This window comes from Danio rerio, chromosome 17 (assembly GCF_049306965.1).
Source record: "Danio rerio strain Tuebingen ecotype United States chromosome 17, GRCz12tu, whole genome shotgun sequence".
Classification (NCBI taxonomy): domain Eukaryota; kingdom Metazoa; phylum Chordata; class Actinopteri; order Cypriniformes; family Danionidae; genus Danio; species Danio rerio.
The window spans coordinates 9,260,404-9,280,110 of NC_133192.1; the positions used below are offsets into that span (position 1 = coordinate 9,260,404).

General features: G+C 37.1%; 1 protein-coding gene and 1 long non-coding RNA gene across 2 annotated transcripts in view; one reads left to right on the top strand and one right to left on the bottom strand.

Annotated features, from left to right (window-relative positions):
- syne1b (spectrin repeat containing, nuclear envelope 1b) overlaps positions 1 to 19,707 on the bottom strand; it is a 329,470-nt gene that overhangs the window by 270,067 nt on the left and 39,696 nt on the right. Inside the window, exons 4-6 of the mRNA XM_017351755.4 lie at positions 6,960 to 7,055; positions 6,699 to 6,782; positions 646 to 738 (exon numbers count right to left, since the gene is read on the bottom strand). Coding sequence (XP_017207244.3) covers positions 646 to 738; positions 6,699 to 6,782; positions 6,960 to 7,055 — 273 coding nt within the window. The remainder of the gene's footprint in view (positions 1 to 645; positions 739 to 6,698; positions 6,783 to 6,959; positions 7,056 to 19,707) is intronic.
- On the top strand, positions 13,721 to 15,949 carry LOC141378516 (uncharacterized). The gene is made up of 3 exons (XR_012393232.1): positions 13,721 to 14,038; positions 14,314 to 14,796; positions 15,107 to 15,949. It is a non-coding gene; the product is annotated as an uncharacterized lncRNA (long non-coding RNA).

The window sequence follows — 19,707 nt, forward strand, 5'->3', positions numbered from 1 at the left end:
TGCACCCATCTCACATAAAGAGAAGCCCTATGGCTGAGAGAGACGCTGCTGGTATGAAAACCACTTCAGTGTTCTCAGTTATAGTAATATGCATTTTTTATTGTCAGTAATGGTAACAGCATTGTAACAGTAATTCATTTGATTACTCGTTACTGAAAAAAGTATTGCCGTTAGTAACACCATTTATTTATAGCGTCGTTATTCCCATCACTGGTGTTAGCAAAACTCCAGTGTGTTGGTCTGGACTAGTTTGTCACTCATGGCTTTTCTATTTTGGCTTTCATTCATTTTCTCTTCGGCTTAGTCCCTTTAATAATCTGCGGTCGCCACAGCGGAATGAACCGCCAACTTATCCAGTATATGTTTTATGCAGCGGATGCCCTTCCAACTGCAACCCATCACTGGCAAATATTTTGCCTTTATTTTTGTTAAATTAATAATGACATACTGTGAGATGTCATTCATCTGATTTTTTATCTTTCAAATTTTTAGATCTGCCAATTACCATGTTGTTGTTTATGTATAATGATTTTCTGATATTTAAAACCATGAAATTCAAAAGGGTGTCCAAACTTTTTTTCACATGACTGTGCATAGATATATGACAATTTTCTTGATCCTACCATCTTAACTGGAAAACATTACCTGGAAATAGAGGATAATGGTCCACATCAGCCCCAAGACAATTGACGGGCGTCCATCAGCAATATCAGTAGCATTGATATTGACTAGTTTGATCTGCAAAATAAATACCTGTCATGTTAGAAACTCTTACTTAAAGTATAGTTAAACTGTTATTATAAGGTTAATATAGTGGACTAAACTTGTAAAACTAAAACATCAAATGAAACAGACAGTATTAAAAATAAAATCTACAGTATTGAAAACATTAAATCTATTGCACTTAGTTACCAAAGAAATCTTCCTGTAGTTTAACTTAATGTACTAAAATAAAAACAAAATATAATAACTGTTTAGAAATATTAATAGCACACAAATACTAAAACAGGGTCTCTGTGGCGTCTTAAAAAGTCTTAAATTCACTGTTGTTGGTCTTAAATATTTTTGCACAGGTCTTATTTTTCCGATTTCCATGTAAAACTACATCTAATGCTCATTTAAATTTTAGTTGTTGTTGTTGCTTGGTTTTTGTGGTGTTGTAGTTCTTTATTTACTAGTCCAAATGTAATTTACAGTATTACAACTACAAATGAGACCAACATGAAATAACCAATTAGCTTTCTGCTATTGAAGCAGTGCGCATGGCAAATGTGACGTCATCGCAGAGTTTGCGGATATTCGCTTTGGGTGCTCACGACATGATTTCGGCTAGAGGAGCGAACAAAATATTTTGAGACTCAAGCGAACAGTTCACTCTGTGCCATGTTTCATTTGAGTTAAATATGAATCACTTTGACTAAAGCAGGTATGACAACTCTATGATCCGTCCAAGCGTGATCATATAGTGATAACCAGATGAACAATAATTCTTAGCTAGAAATTGCAACAGCAGTGGGAAAGGAAAAGAAAGAAGAAAGTTTTTGTTGCAAAATTTGGAAAAACCTGAGGGATAAGTTTGTTAAGGTCAGAGGTAAGAGGTCATGGCAACAGTGAAGAACCAGGTACACAATTACAGAATATATTTTTCCATCATTTATAGGTTTAACACTTATGTATATATTACAGTTTTAAATTTAAAATCATTTAACAATTAAAAAACTATAATTAAGAAACAAATAATTTTTTTGATAACTGGAAAATAATATTTGAACCTATCGGTTTACAGTATACTGGTGTCCAGTTTTATTAGGCTTTATTTCTTATAATGGTCAGGAATGTTGAGCCAGACACTGCAGAGACAACATCTTTCATCTGAGAAATATTGCTAAATTATGAAATATGCTATCCATCTCAAATGGAGTAAAGCTAGTCCATGCTTTTATGACTTCTAGGCCGGATTACTGTAATGCTCTGTTTGCTGGCTGCCCAGCATCCACTATTAACAAACTTCAATTAGTACAAAATGCAGCTGCCAGAGTTCTTACCAGGTCTAGAAAATATGATCATATCACCCCAATTTTATCCTCCTTACACTGGCTGCCTGTTAATTTTCGTATTGAATTTAAAATAATAACTCTCACCTATAAAGCTTTAAATAATCTAGCTGCTGTTTATCTTACCAACCTTCTGTCTCGCAACAATCCAACTCGCTCTTTAAGATCTCAAAACTCAGGGCTTCTGGTAGTACCTAGAATAGCAAAGTCGAGTAAGGGAGGTCGAGCCTTCTCCTTTATGGCTCCTACACTCTGGAATAGCCTTCCTGATAACCTCCGAGGCTCAGACACACTCTCTCAGTTCAAGACTAGATTAAAGACCTATCTGTTTAGTAAAGCATACACTCAATGCATCACTTAGCGGGTTTCCATACAGGTTTCTGCATCTTGCTTATATACACTATGAACAGCAGCTACGCTAATTATTCTCTTTATTCTCCATTTCCACCTGGGGATACTCATCCTGAGGTCCTCAGATTATACAGAGTCACTGATTGGATCCAAGACAAGCGAAGAGATTATCTTAAGGTTTCCATATCAGGGACCAGACCATATCCTGAGCTGCTGCTGTGCTGGTCATGGAGGAGTGGGACATGAGACTATATTTCTGACTGACTGTGACGCTCCAGGGACAGATGAGTCTTCGCTGAGGCCAGCTTCCAGCCTCCACCGCTGAGACTGCAGCTCTGCACAAGACCTTTGGCCAGCGGAGAAATTAAAATGGTCGTGCCCATCTGAGTCTGGTTTCTCTCAAGTTTTTTTTTCTTCACTCTCCTATTGGAGAAGTTTTTTTCTCGCCACTGTCGCCTCTAGCTTGCATGGTTTGGGATCGGTAGAGCTACGTATCGATGAATTTGCTCTTCAGTGTTTGGACTCTCAGTAATGATTATAAACCACACTGAACTGAGCTAAACTGAACTGAACTTAAACACTAAAAACTGAACTACCCTGATCCAGTTACTATGACCATTTATGTGAAGCTGCTTTGACACAATCAACATTGTAAAAGCACTATACAAATTTTGTGATTTTCGTATTTTGTCTTTATGTGTATGCGTGTTTTTGATGTTGTAATATAGGTCTTAAATTTAATACTTAATGGTCTTAAAAAGTCTTAAATTTGACATTATGATATCTGCAGAAACCCTGTAAAAATGAATTACTAAAATATTCCTGAAAATTCAACCAAAAATAATCAATATATAAATCAAACAATTAATAAAACCAACAATAATGTTGTGTAATCCTTTTTGAAGTCTTTGTAAAATTCCTATGTAAAATTATTTGATTTGTTTATTTATTTATTATTATTATTATTATTTTGAACTTTTGAAGTCTACCAGGGGTGGGATGGGTGGGAGTGGGTTTTAAATTTACACTTGTTTTTTTCCGTTTTATATTTTTTCCTGAAAAACTCAATAAACAGTTGTTAACAAAAAAATAAATAAAACCAACAATAGCACTTCAATGATCTGAGGTCAGTGCATCTGCAAAACAAGGCATTCTAAACCAGCATTATCGGCCAATGAATCGTGCAGAATAAGACCAAAAACGTGCATTCAGAAACATAAATACAGCTCATTTTGATACCATGTTGTGTAAAACAAAATCAAGTGGTCAGTCTTATTCACTTCTTCAGGAATAAGCAAATATAAATACACTGTGCATATGAAGAACATGAGTGAACAAAGAAAAGTGCAATTCTCTGATGGTCAGCCAGTCATGGACATCATAAGAGATGCTGCAGAAGATAAAAAACAAGCTTTCTAAAAATAAGTGCAGCTCTTTCAGCCATGTAGCAGATACAGCAGATATCAGTAACGAATGCTCACTGCATACAGTACACATCCTCAAATGCAGATATGTGTATCAACAGCAGGTGTTTGTGGGAACTGTAACTAGACAAAGTACTGACCGGAGACCCTCTGTACACAGACTGAGACAAGACATGTTAAGAGAAAGGACACAGTTAGAAACACAACATGAAGACGGGGACATATGGACATACAGCATACAAGGAGCAAATAAAACTACAGATATGGCTAAATCCAGGGGTGTCGATAGACCCCATTTACTGGGGCACATGCCCTAGTAAAAATCGCCAATAGTCCAGTAATTGCTTTGAGTTACAGTTTATTTTATATGTAAGGTATTAATCAAGAGTGGTGATGTTTGGTGACTTTGAGAGCCTTCCTGACTGAATGAATTAAATATGTGGTTTGACATAAAGGTAGCCCGGGGTGCTGAAAAATACAACACAGGCTCATTCTGAAAACGTCGTCCCGTGGACGTTTCTGGAGACTGTAAATTATGTAGCCGGAGGTACATATGGCTGCATTTCATATTTTTAAACGAACGATATGGGGCGGTTTGATGCCGTTTCTTTTCACGCATACCAGCTGACCGCTTGCCTCCATGTGGAGGGCTTTCTCACTGCAACCAGTTTGTCCAGTTAGCTCGTTGTGTACGTCGGCGGACTTGAGGCGCCAGAGAGGAGTTAACCACGACGACGACAGGGTTCGAGTCCGGAGAAGAGTGGTTCCAGAAATCAGGCAAGACAAAAACAGTATCCAAAAACTAAAATGAACAAGTGAATAACAGGGTGAGAATGTCTTAAAATCCGAAAACGTGGTAAAAATCAGACGAGGCCTTTTCTTTTTCTGGCCGGCTTTTGTAAATCGTTGGTTGGGTTTAGAGAAGTAAGTGGGTGGGCGGGTCAACAGTTAAAATTGGTTGGGTTTAGGGAAGGAGGAGGGGGGGGGGGGAGTCAATCGATTGGTAGGCCGAGCAGTCGGTCATTCATTCAGTCATTCAGTCAGTCATTCAGACAGACGGTAGGTTGACAGCGGCCTCTGGCCTCTGGTTACGTGAGAACAGCGGGCGCGAATGGCACTCGCGAGAGAAATTTGAGGTATGAAAAAGCGCACACAGCAGCCCTTTGTGGATTTGCGAAAACAAAAACTGCAAAAATACGTAATTCCCGGAATGTATTTCACGGTCTCCACTCTCCAGAAATGTCCACGGGACTACGTTTTCAGAATGAGCCTGGGTTGAAAATATAATTGGCTAAACTGTAGGGGTGTCACGATTTCAATTTTTAATCGAAATCGATCGAAATTTATGCTCAACTTCGATTATCGAATAAAAAAATTGAATCGTCGATGCTGCCACGCCCCCATGTCACGTTAGCTTGGCTTGCCAAGCGGGAAAAAAACATGCTTGTTGAAGTGCTTGTTAAACTGCAGATGCTCGAGACCCGTCGACAGAACTTAAACCCTCTCCTCTTTCAATGAAGTCGCCGGTGTGGAAGTATTTTTGATTTCCAGTTAGTGATGTTGACAACGTTCGTGTTGTCGACAAAAAAAACAGTTTGCAAGCTCTGCTATGTACGTATTACGGTTGGGATGATAGACGATGGGCGCATCGCGATCCTCCGCCCCGCACCCGTTGCAAATCCGCTCGCGAAAATACACACTCAGGCCCTGTTTACTCTAATATGTCTTTGTTTTTAAATGGCATTTTAGAACAACAACGATCCACATCCACACTGGCGTGTAGCATTTCTGAGCAGCCCTCCTTCCTCACTACCGCTGAAAACGCACATCACGTGACCACACACACTCACATATTCACACACAGATACAGACGCACACACATTGTCATGCCCTCGAGACAGCGGGTCAAGGCAGTCAGCGGGTCATCTAGACTGCTTCCATCTCTTACTTTCACACAAGTACTTAGTCATTTTAGCGAACACCTCAGATACTGTTGGCTGGTTTCTGTTGGTTGTGCACCTTTTTTACCGACGCCATTATAATGACACAGATCACTGCCTATTCACAAGTCCCGCAGAAAAAAGTGATTGACAGGTGGTAATTATGTGTGTATCTTGCCTTTATTCATTTACTGTATGATTTGTTTATGGGTAAAACAAAGACCATGCAAGTCAGGTAGTTTAAACAGTAGGCTACTAATAATTAATTTGTTATTAATTAATTAATTATTCACAATCAAAAATCGAATCGAAACGTGACTTAAGAATCGAAAATGTAATCGAATCAAGGATATGGAGGATCGTGACACCCTTACTAAACTGACATTGGATGGGTTAAAGAGACCAAAACAAAGACAACCGTTCTGACACGGAAAGCATATTTAAAGCAGAATATCTGACTTTCAGATAAACAAGAAGTTTTACTTAGCATGTTTCTAAAATCTCTGCAAACATATTATAGTATTTTTATGTTTTAGAAGAGTCAAAAACTTTTATACATCACCTTTAAGTTTTTAGTTTCTACACTCTCTCAAGAATAAATCCACAGATTCTGCACAGGAATAGCAAAACAGTCTGCAGATTCTCTCTGGCCATACAAATGACTAATTTTAGCTCTTTAATTCCATCCTTTTCATCTCCTGTCCTTGCTTGATTTTGACCAGAGCATAATTCTGACAGTCTGGTATATCCTCTTCTACACGACCCTGAATTATAGCACAAGTCTGTTCACTTTTAATCATTTAAAAGCACTATACAGCGCATAAATGGCCCGGCTGGGAGTGTTACACCGAATCTAACGCTATAATTAAGACAGATGAGCAGTTAAACAAGTCAGATGACATAACCAGATTGTGCATAAAGTCACCTACCTTCCTTCCCTCCAGGAACTTTAGAGCTGTGCCAATGTTAGACACCCAGTGGATCCTTTTGAGTTGGCGGCCCTGTTCGCATGGCTGCAGGCATGAAAGAAGAAGCTTATCAGTGGCAGAAATGAAAGGAAGGAGGACTCTAGCCCATCATCCTGACATTAAACACACTCTGAGGGCTAAAGATGCACACAAGCCGCTCAATGCAGAGGTTTCACACTGGGATAATCTGCAGATACGGTACTGCATCACATCAACACTTACTAATCTCTGGCCAGACAGCACCTCGAGCAGAGCCAGCAGTTTCACCCCATCCTTGATGTCCTCGAAGAGATCGTTGACTTCAAAAGGAGGTTTGTGCTGGAAAAACAGGAGGAATAAATAACTTAGTGAACCCCAATAGTGCTTTGATTACAAAGCTGTACTTCTGTTGCTGTGTTTATCTTGCTCTGACTCATTTCTTCCGCTTTACTATTTGGATTCTACTTATGATATGATACTTATGATATGACTTATGATTAGGGATGGATGCTGAAACTCTGTGCTTCATCGGGATCGGTGCTACATTGTAAAAGGCCGAAGTATCAATAAGCTCTGACGTTAACGGTTCTGCAATCGGTACTGGAGAATTATTGCTAAAAAAAACATTACTTACAGTAGCCTAATTCAGTGGTTCTCAAACTTTTTTCATTAAGTACCACCTCAGAAAAAAATTGTCTCTGCAAGTACCACCAAAATAAGCAGTATTGAAATACAGTAATGTAGTAGGCACATTTAAAAAAAAAAACGTGGCAGATTACCTCAGAAATATAGGCTATATGTCATATATGGCATATTATATACATCATTTTAATACATTTTTAAATATATGTAGCATGTACATGACATATTTCATTACTCCGTGTACCACTAGAAGGAAGCCTGCGTACCACTAGTGGTACACGTACCACAGTTTGAGATCCACTGGCCTAATTTAACTGACCAACCTTTTCTAATTTGCATATATGATATCCGTCTGCACGGTCGTCAATCTCACATGAGAAATGCTTGTGTTTCTGGCGAACGTTCTTGGCTTCACAGTTCTCGGCTGTGTGCGCGCACTCAGCTGAGGCTCCCACTAAGCCTACACACATAACTTGCAACACAGACTCATGCACACACAGCCCGTAAGCTTGCAGATTGAACCAAACAGGTTGTATTTCCCTTGCAACAAATGCAACAAGTTTTTTATTGTATAAGCGGAAACACAAGCAATCTGGCTATGTGAAAGTATCTTTCAAAAGTGCATTAACTGCAATGTAAAGTAATGAAAAGTTTTTGACTGCCTAGCTACTAACGGTAACTTTACATCATCAACATCGTTATGTCAGCAGTCAATCCCCTAAATTAGTATAATATTATTAGCTGAAAAAACACACAATGAAAACTGTATTTTTTTCTGCAGTAGCCTAAATAAATCTTAAACATTAAAATACTTTTACACCAGCTGAGTTTACAAATTTAGCCAATGAATAGCCTAATAATAAACTATGCTTATTAAGAAATAAAAAAAAACTGCTTAATTTTACATTGCAGGATGCCCAAAAACTGTAATAAAAATAAAGTTAACTCTTAAAACACTGTTAACTCATTTATGTGAGTGTGTTATTGAAAAATCATTAACTGCATTTTGCACCTAAAAGAGGGTATTTTTCAACTGCAGGAAACACAATAAACCAAGAAAGATCCCGACATCTTCTAGAAAAGTCAAACAAGTTGATTTTTCTCCAGATAAAAAGGTTAAAAACTGAGAGTTATTTTCCTTCAAACCATTGTGCATTCTTTTTTTAATTTGTTTTACAATTATTGGTTTTCTTTTATTTTACATTAAAAACATAATAATAAAATAAAGTGTTGTTAATTCTGTTCAGTTTTTTTTTTTCCATAAAAAAAAAACACTACAAAAAGTACCGATAAGAGAACCGTTAAAGTACTGAACCAATAAGTGATATCAATAAAAGTAGTAATACCATTAAAAACGATACCCATCCTTACTTGTGATATTTAAATATGGAGCCAGATCAGTCTCAAAAATAGCACATTTACAAAGTAAAACTCATACATCCACAGCACAATTCACATGTGCAAAATCCAATTTGGAAAATCAAAACACAGTTCATAAACACAGAGAAACACAATTTTGTTAAAAAAATTAACCAATGTGATGACCTCAGTAAAGCAGGCTAGGCAATATTTACTTGTGTTTTGTTGTTAAACTAAATAAAAATCTACATTATCAATGTTGTAAAAGGTCCCTTATGAAACTGAAAATTAGTCACATCAATCGTTCGCCAGAAGATTTTAGTGGCTGAACAACACTTCTGTGCATATAACCCATTCATAACAACTCAATCTACATCAGCTCTGTGTGACAAAAATACTTTTAAAACAAAACATTACCTCTAACAGAAATACTTCAGTCATGGTGTCGTCCTTCCCCAAGCGTGCAAAAGTAACTCCAATAATAATAATAAAGTTTTGATTAAGCATTTGTTTTTACCGCTCTCTCTTTTGTGTGTACGTATACATGCTGCGTGCATATACGCACAAATAGTGGATCTGCGCGATCAGATGCGCAGATGTACAAATCTACATTTGTTGACAGACAGTTTGGGCTACTTATCAGATTAATGGAAGATGTCGGCCCAACATTTAATATATGCCCAAATATTTAACTGGATAAAAAATGTGAAGAGACTTTCAAGACAATCACCTACTGCACCCTTAATAGAAAGCAAAACAGAACAATTCTTCAGCCTCAGGTCGTCCAATATGTAAAGTTTGCTTTATCTTCAGTAGAACATTAAAAAAGATGTTTAGCTGAAACCATATTACTTGGAAATTGTAATGCAAGGCAGTGTCTACTGGCACTAAAGTAAAAAGTAAAAAAAAAACATATCAAGGCAAAAAGAATTAAGACTTAAGTATTTTTTATTCATCCTAATCCAACAAGATCTCATGCTCTCTTTGGGTCTTGACCCAAAAGTGGGTCATAAAAAATTTTTTGATGGGTCCTTTAATTTTAATGGGTGTGTGTGATCACTGTTCATGCTTCAGTTCATTTGTATCTGGTATAACTGCTACACAGTGTGATTTATGTATCAAAATAATTGTAAACCTGGTGTATGGAAAGGCAAATTTCGTGTTCTGTAGGGTTCTCTTATGTGTGTAAAAAAACAAGTACTGTGGAAATCAATAGTTACAGGTTGAGGTTTCCAGCTTTCTTCAAAATATCAGAAAAAAATAGCAAAAGAAAAACAATGATTTCATTTTTTTTTATTTTAGGTGAACTATCCCTTAAAGATATGATTCAAGCAAGTCCGGGTTTACTGTAAAAATATTCGATCAGCTGATGATGTCCAGTACAAACACCATAAAAAGTGCAAAAAGCTTTAACATGTTAAAGGAAACAGACACAATGGGAAAAGATAACAGATGTGTCAAAGGCCAAACTAAAATAGACAAAACTTTCCACTATGAAAAGCCTCAGAAGCTGTGTGCAAACACATCAGCTTTAAAAATGGTGACTATTAGGAAATTTAAAGGAAGCATGAAATCTTAATTCAGATAAAATTTTATCAAAAATATTAACTAATACATTTATAAAGCACAAGGTGATAAAAATAAAGTACAATGATAAATTAATAATAAGTAATAAATTCCTTTTTTTCTTCGTTTTTGTCTTGATTCTAATTCAAATATCTTAAAATAAAAAAATTACAAAATTACAAATACTGTTTGTTTGTTTGTTTGTTTGTTTGTTTGTTTGTTTGTTTGTTTGTTTGACTTTTTCAGAAACGATATATAAAAAATTACATGAGCTTTTTTAAATAATCAAAATAATCAGCAAGTGGATTAAGTAAAATAATACTGTTTTTAGTTTCAAATAACTTTATATTACTTACCTCACTGGCAGATTATTTAGCTTGTTTAAAAGAAAAAGTCACTTATTTTTAACTCATCATTTCTAAAAACTAAGGCCTTTTTTATCCCCCTCAACTAAAAATGGTAAAGAAAAAAAGCTGTCATCTAAAAGTCAAATTTAACAACCTCTATGTAATAATGCATACAAGAGTTTTGTAATAATAATTATATAAATGAAACCTTTTTTAAGATGATTTTTTTTTTTCAATGAACATGCATTCAGAGGTGTATTCATTTTCATTTTGTGTTATATCAGTTCATATAAATGATTCGCATTAGGCTAGTGGGTTGCATTTTATTGCTTTATTTTGCGCAGAATCGCTGTATCTGGTAGAGTTTTGTCAGTGTTAATATTTACAGCAATAAACGTTTTTGCAGTTGTGTCACGTTATTTATGCGGAAACCGCTGGATTCCAACATTAGATCGGTAACAGTCCTTTCATATGCGCATCTTCTCTAATTAATCTTGTTGTCCATTACTTCTCACCGTGAAAAATACAAAGTGTGGCACGCAGGTTTAAATGCGCGTGTCTGATGGTGAATGTGAGCCATGAATTGTGTTGTTTTTTTAGTGGTTGGTTTCTATTTTAAAGGGCACCTAGGTTACCCCTTTTTTCAGATTTAATACAAGTCTTTTGCGTCTCTAGAATGTGTATATAAAGTTTCAGATCAAAATACCCATCAGATTTTTCATTATACCTTTTACAAGATGCTGTTTTATACTGATTTCCAGCAGGGGGTGGTTTTGTCGTACTGCGCCTTTAAGACGAGTCTTTCCCGCCCACTATTTCTACATGCCTCCTCCCTCAGCTGCGTCAGACAACAGACAGACTTAAAGGAAGAAGGTCTCACGTAGCGTTTGTGAGATACTACAGTAAGAACTAACCTTTACTAATCAGTATTGTGAAGTTGCATTGATGAGTCACACAATATCGTTACGAAGTTAACGCGCGCGCCCGCGCGCACACACACACACACACACCGCAGATGACACACACACACACACACAGGCAGGCAGGCAGGCAGGCAGACAGACAGACAGAGCGCGCTTAGCTTAGTTAAGGCTAACCTCACTGTGTGGATATCTGTTATGCTAATGTACAAAATAAACCTGATTTAACTTTAAACATGTGAAACTTACTCTTAATCACATTTTAAAATCACATTTTAAAAACACTTATTATTTCTGAAAACAAAACAATATTTTCTGCTTGTGTAGAAATTGCTTTTTAATTTACACAATTTTAGATATTCAGACTAGAAAAAAGACAAAAAATACAAGACAAGCATTTTAAACAGTGTACAGGCACTCTGCAGACTCATAAAGCATTACACAGCATATCCTGCAGCTCAGTTAGTATGCACCGAGCGTGTGTTTCTGTATGGATGCACTGCACTGAACCTCACTGGCTGAAAGAAACATGACTTGGATTCTTCAAACTTTTCCTAGTTGCGCTCTGAACTGTTGTGTAGCAGATTGTGTGGAACAAAAGGGCCCTCAGTACAATCTGCACTGACTGGAATACTTAAACCCACCATTTGTGTCAGATTATCCTCTCTTTGTGCTCTGCATAGTGCCCCGTCACCAAAGCAACTAATCACGCATAATGAGCGAGGGGGAGGAGCAACAACATCTCACAACAGCTACATTTCAGCTTCTGCGATCCGCCTGTGGGTCATTATGCAAAACAATGGAGAGCTGATGACATCATTTACTGTGAGCCATCAAAGCATTTTACAACCCCTCCAACAACAAAATAGTTTTATTTTGAGTGCTATTTGTCTATTTCCGAATGAAGAGGTCTTTTTTTTTGTCAAACTTCTATTCAAATATAAAGACACTAGAGCAGACAACTAGTCATTAGGGAGTCATTTATTTTCCAGGGGTCGCCACATCCAGCTTATCCAGCACAGCGGATGTCCTTCCAACTGCAACCAAGTACTGGGAAACATCCATACTCCTACACTACAGCCAGTTTGGTTTATTTAATTCACCTATAGCGCATGTCTTTGGACTGTGGGGGGAAACCAGAGCACCTTTAGGAAACCCACGCCAACACGGGGAGAACATGCAAACTCTACACAAAAATGCCAACTGACCCAGTTGGGACTCAAAACAGCAACCTTTTTGCTATGACGCAACAGTGCTTACCAATGAGCCCCTGTGTCACCCTCATAAGGGAGTTTGCTGAATAAATAAGCTTTCCATTGATGATCTGAGGGTTCAAAAAATGTAAATATTAAGAAAAACACCTTTAAGGTTTTGCAAATTAAGTACTTAGCTCGGCCAGAGGTTCTCAATCTCGGTCCTGGAGGTCTGGTGGCCTGCAGATGTCCTGCAGGGCTGGCTAATCAAGCTCTTACTAGGCTTTATAGGAACATCATTGCAGGTGTGTTGAGGCAGGTTGGAGCCCAAATCTGCATGACACCTGGGGCCTCATGTATCAACTCTGCTTACGCACAAAGACTTTGTGTACGCCAGGTTTCAAGCTCACGTTTGGATTTGCTAACGATGAAGTTGACGTGAGAATGTTCGTTGGTCTGCGGCAACTTCATGTCTGGCGTACGCATATTTCTTTTGTGTGTTTGTTTTATTTCCATTGGCGACTCCTAGGGGCAATTATGTTAAATCGCACACTTCAAAGTATCGCACCAACACATGTGAAAAACATTGCTTTTCATTTATAATTGATAAAATGGGTTCATTGACGCAATATATATATTTTTACCAATTATGTGATTTAGAACATATAAAAGCATTTAGCAAATGTATACCAGCCTTAGTCTAAGACAGGGATCACCAATCCTGGTCTTGGAGGGCCGGTGTCCCTGCAGGGTTTAGCTCCAACTTGCCTTAACACACCTGCCTGGATGTTTCAAGTATACCTAGTAAGACCTTGATTAGCTTGTTCAGGTGTGTTTGATTAGGGTTGGAGCTAAAATCTGCAGGACACCGGCCCTCCAGGAACAAGTTTGGTGACCACTGGTCTAAGACAATGGAATTGTTGGACCTATTAAAGGACATTATCAATAGTCGAATCTGAAAGGTTCCATGGTTGCAGGGTGTTCGATGGGTGGCTTCTTGGTAAGTGATGTATTTAAAGATATTATTCCAGCTAAGTTTTTTTTAAATTTTATTTAAATTTTTATTGAGCGTAATTGCATATGAGGAGGCAGCGGTTATCCATTAAAGAAGTGGCTGTTAACCCATCTCAACAACCCACAAACTGACCAAGAGCGCTTATTCAACAATGCCCATTCTCGCACTCGGTCAGTTGTAGAGCGGGCGATTGGGCAGCTGAAATGCCGGGGGCGCTGCCTTGATAAGAGCGGAGGGGTGCTGCTATACCGCCCTAACAGAGTGTTCCTCTAATGCAGGGGTGGCCAACCCTGTTCCTGGAGAGCCATCTTCCTGCAGATTTCAGTTGCAACCCATATCCAACACACCTGCCTGTAATTATAACGTGGTGTTCAGTTCCTAATTAATTGGTTCAGGTGTGTTTGATATGGGTAGCAACTAAAATCTGCAGGAAGGTGGCTCTCCAGGAACAGGGTTGGCCACCCCTGCTCTAATACATCTGTGTCTTCCACAGACACGGATACTACTCCAGACAGTAAAGTGTCGCCCACAATTAAGGCAACTCTCTCCTTAAAGGGTGTTAGTGCAGCATCCCCTGTTCCCCCGCCTCTTCAGTCCACACATTATCTGTGCGCCACTGTTCTCCTCTTAACCTGCACCTTTACATCGGACCATTTCTTATTTAATTCACTCACAGTGCGATGTTCAGACCCCACTGCATTAACCGCATCAGCTAAACTCTCCCACTCTATTTTTTTCTTTGGTTATTAATTCCAGAGGCTGAAATAGCAAATAACAGTTTTTTCTCTGGTTTAACTCCGATAGGAGCACCTCCAATTCACATTCTGTAAAGTTTCTCTTCTTGTTTGCTTTTGTCATCGCTTTTTCGTTTGGTTTTGCCAAAGTGGAGTCATTACCATATTCATATGTGGGAGGAGGCAGGGAGGGGTTTTGTGCTCGTGCACGTGAGTTCAGTTTCACGTTAATTTGTATGTACAAAGAGAATATGCATGGGATTCTGCGTACGCAGTATTTCATACATCTACATTTTTTTGCTGCGTACAATTACAGCTTTGTCCATACACAATGTTTTAGTAATATTCAACGCAAGTCTTCGTACATGAGGCCCCAGACCTCCAGGGGTTTGAGAACCTCTGAGATAGGCCTATTACTAATCGAAAATGAGCTTTGATATATTTACAGTAGGAAGTTTACTCAATATTTCCATGGAACACGATCCTTGTTTAATATCCTAATGATTTTTGGCATTAAAAAAAATCTATAATTTTGACCCAGACAATGACATAAATATACCCTGCATGCAACATAACACTGGTTTTGTGGTCCATGGTCACACTGTAAAAAAAAGTTGACTCAACTCAAACTTGTAAGGCAACAAACTTCAAGACCTATTTGAGTTTCCTCAACTTAAATCGAGTCAAGTGCAGTATTTGGGTTGAAAGTTGAGTCAACTCAAAAAAGCTCTGCTGCAATTTACCTTACAAGTTTTATTTGAGTCAACTTTTTTTTTACAGTGCACACATTTGGTTAAAAAAATGAAAAACAAAGGATGATTTTTAAGAAGAAAAACTGTTAGTTTTGTACAAAATACTGTGTTTTAATGTGTTGACAGCTGTTTGTTTTTGAAATTTGCTATCAATTTGAATTGTTTCTACAACATCTTTTAGCTGTCTTTTACATATTTCATAGTACGTATTCTGAACTGGTACAGTATCAAATGATCACTGAAAAACGAATTTGTAGAAAAGGCACATGGCATAAAGAAAAGTATTAGTGCTACTGTGATTTTATTCATTCATTGACTTCAGCTTGGTCCCTTATTTATCAGGGGTCGCCACAGCGGAATGAACTGCCAACTATTACTGCATACATTTTACATAGCTGATGCCCTTCCAGCCGCAACCCAGTACTGGGAAAGACCCACACACTCTCGCATTCACACACACACACTCATACACTATGGCCAATTTAGTTTATTCAATTATCCTATAGCGCATGTCTTTGGACTGTGGGGGAAAACCAGAGCACCCAGAGGAAACCCACGCCAACATGGGAAGAACATGCAACTCCACACAGAAATGCCAACTGGTCCTGCTGAACTCGAACCAGTGACCTTCTTGCTGTGAGGTGACATTGTTAACCACTGAGCCACCATGCCACCATGATTTTACTGATTATTTTTCTAATATTTGTTTTATTTACTTTGTTAGTTTTTATTAGTTTTATTTACTTTAGTTTGGCTGGAATAAATATATATATATATATATATATATATATATATATATATATATATATATATATATATATATATATATATATATATATATATAATTTTTTTAAAATAATAAATATTATTAAATTAAGGCTAAAAAACAAACTGTTGTCCTATGACTTACCTAATTTACCTAATTAAGCCTTTAAATTGCCCTTTAAGCTGAATACTAGTATGTTGCAAAATAACTGGCTAATTATTATGTACTGTCATCATGATAAAGATCATTTAAAAGAATAGATAAAGCAAAGAGGTATTAAATAAGCTGTTAAAACTATTATGTTAGGAATTAAAGATCACTTGGGAATATTTGAAAAAGAATTACAATTTCACAGAAGGGCAAATAATTTTGTCATCAACTGTATATCAATATAGTTAAATGATTTAATTTATTATGAGTAATCGCTATTTAATTTAGCACAATTGTTTCACCCCTACATGTCATCCTCATTTTTTTTATATAGGCATGAAAATGCATTCTTCAACTTAATTGACTGACAGTCTTCAACACTTTGGTGCATAGATTTAAGCGTAGTCTCTATTTAAAGAACACAGATTGCAGCTGAAGTAAAAAATGCTTAAAACGTGTAAAGAAAACTAAAGTTATGCGCCTTTAATTTTATGAAAATAATAAAACAATAAATTAATATTTTATTATATTACATAAAGAAAAGTATTTTACACTTACCTCCGAAAGCCAAACCAAATATATGAACAAATTATATTCCAAATTTAAAGTCGATATCTCAAAAGATTAGCTTTCAGTAAAATTTTGAACTAAACATAAGCTCTATTAGGATGGTGACAGTTACGGGGTTAATTTAAAGAAAACATGAAATCAAAACTGAACCAATTTATATAAAGAAAACATCATCAAACTGCATCATCATTAAAATGACCTCTTTCAGCTAAATTATTTCTATTTTTTTTACGTTTTTACAAGCAATTACTTTCCTGGTTAACCCTGCCTTACAAGTTTTTTTTATTTTGAAATTAGTTGACAGTCTGACAGAATCTTCTTAACTACTAACATTAAACGCCAACCATGGGCTGGATTGATTGCATCTTAAAGGATCTTGCTAATGCTCTGTTGCTGATTTTTAATCACACCATCTGAAATGACCGGACATGCGCCTCTAAGACCTCAAGAGCGAAGCATGATTCTCCCTACTGAGAATTGTTCCAGCCCCTCTCGACAGCCATCTGCACATACAAACAGTGTCCAAAACCTCCCATAAGCGCACCAGTCTCCTTAAAAAGACATTCAACTGGCATTTCCACACAACGTAACCTGCACTCAGGGGTAATATCTCAACAAAGCTGAAAGTAACAGTACGACAGACATCCCAAAGCGATTTGACAGAAAGTCTCTGTCCAGTTAAAGCACTTTTTCACCTGTGAAACGCAAACTTTTTTCCTTCAACACAGAGTTTCTGATTTGTAAACAGAGAGCCTAGTGTCACAATATGTACCCAGGGCTACATTTTTGAGAACTGATAAATATGTACGGTTATGTTTGCTTGCAGTTTTATATATATATATAATATATATCAGGTTGTTATCTACTGAACCACCCACCCCCTTCATTAAACCCAACCAATAGTGTTTTAAAAAGCAAACTAGAAGAGAAAAGCCATGGCAGCTGTGTGCTTCTACCACGATCTCACAATGCCTTTTCGGGTTTCGTTTAACCTGGTTTCTGGAAACCAGACCTGAAGCCAGGTCTGCTCTGCATCTCAAGTCTGACATAGTTTGTGGTGAGCTACTGAGCAAAGTCATGCCAGAAAGTGGTCAGTAGTACCAAAAAATCCATACTGTATATGTACCTGCTAGGGTTGGGTCGATATACTGCCGATGGCAGCTAGACAACACGATGCTGAGCCGGCATTGTGATCCTTCACCCTGCCCCCGTCGGAGCAGGAACCCGCTTGCAAAAAATACATACAATCCCGTTTACACTAATATATCTTAGTTTTAAAATGACATTTTAGAACAAAAACGATCAACGTTCACACTGCCGTTTTATCAATAGCATTTCTGAAAAGCTCTCCTTCCACACTATACTGCTGAAAATGCAAAATCCATCTAACGGTCTTTTGAATCTATCAGGTAATGTGTCACAGTGTCAGCACACTGCTTCAATCTTTCACTTTCAAGCCTGTACTTAGTAATTTTAGAGAAAACCTCAGATACTGTTGGTTGGTTCCTGTTGGTTTTGCACCATTTTTGCCAATTAAGTTTGTCGACGCCATTATAACGACACAGATCACTCTGCCTATTTATGACAGAGTCCGGTGGAAACAGTGATTAACAGGTGGTAATTAGTGAGTAGCTTGTCTTTATTTATTTATGATTTGGTTATGGGTAAAACAAAGACATGCGGGTCAGGTAGTTAAAATGGTAGGCTATTCATCCATTATGAATAATTAATTATTCATAAATAATTAATACACCACCGCCTATGATGACGATGCCTTCATCCATCGCAATGTTTCACATTAGACATCGTTCGATGCCAAATTGGTCGACATCGCCCAACCCTTGTACCCGCAAGCACATATTCTTGTACCCGCAAGCACATGTAGCCCTGGACACATACTCCCAAAGAGCCTGTGTTGATTTTATATGACATCATATGAATTTTAGATTTTAGGCGACAATAATAAAACATGAAGGATGTACAGTGTTCAGCATATATGAGTACATCTTTTAAATTCATATTTTGAATAGGAAGCTAAACAATATTATATTTGTGCATATACATTAGATTAATCAAATCTGGAGCTTATCTAACAAAATAACTTACGATAAAAAGAAAAAAAGCCAAATTTTTATGTTATAGAAAAATATTAAATACAATTTTAAAAAAAAAGGAAAAATCAAGAGAAGCTAGAAAAAAAAATTAAGTTGAGAGTTTGTAGGTTGTAATTTATTCCAATATTTTGCTTGAATTTAATTTTATTATCTTTCAGTTTTAAAGATGTTTGGTGGCTAAAATATAACATCAATAAATATATCTGTTTAATAAATCTGCTTTGTTTAAATGCAGCAAAATACATTGCCTATATTCATTGAGAAATTGATAAATATTCATTTTCAAAATGAGCTGTACTTAATTACGCTGAGCACTTTATGTCATACTTCTTAATTTTTGAGGATTTCTTTATTTATCCAAGTACATTTTTACCGGGATTATGATTTATCAAAAAAATGTTTTAAATTAGTCAAAAGTAGCTTCCATAAATCCATTTACTGTATCCCACATGTCACATTTCATAAACTCATGTTTCAGAGGGGTTTTTTATGCTCAGCCCACAAACAAAATCACCCACTCATCTTGGCCGTTGCAGCAGGACGGCACAACAACACAGCATTCATTCTCAAAGCGCAGAGCATAAACCACGGCCTTCAGGATTTTTTATTAGAGTATTACATCATTACGCCCCCTCACTCACTGTTTACTGTCTTGACAACGATCAGCCTTTAATCATCGGAGCTTTACTCTGTTACACAGACATTTAGCCTTTAGAGTGATTATGACATTAGGCTACAAAGCAAATCTCATGGACCATTCACTGTTCACGGATGACGGGTCAGGAAAACAGTAACACAGCCATCACTGCCTGAGACACCAGGACATTTACTCAGGGTAGAATTAATCGCCCCTGTCTATCATT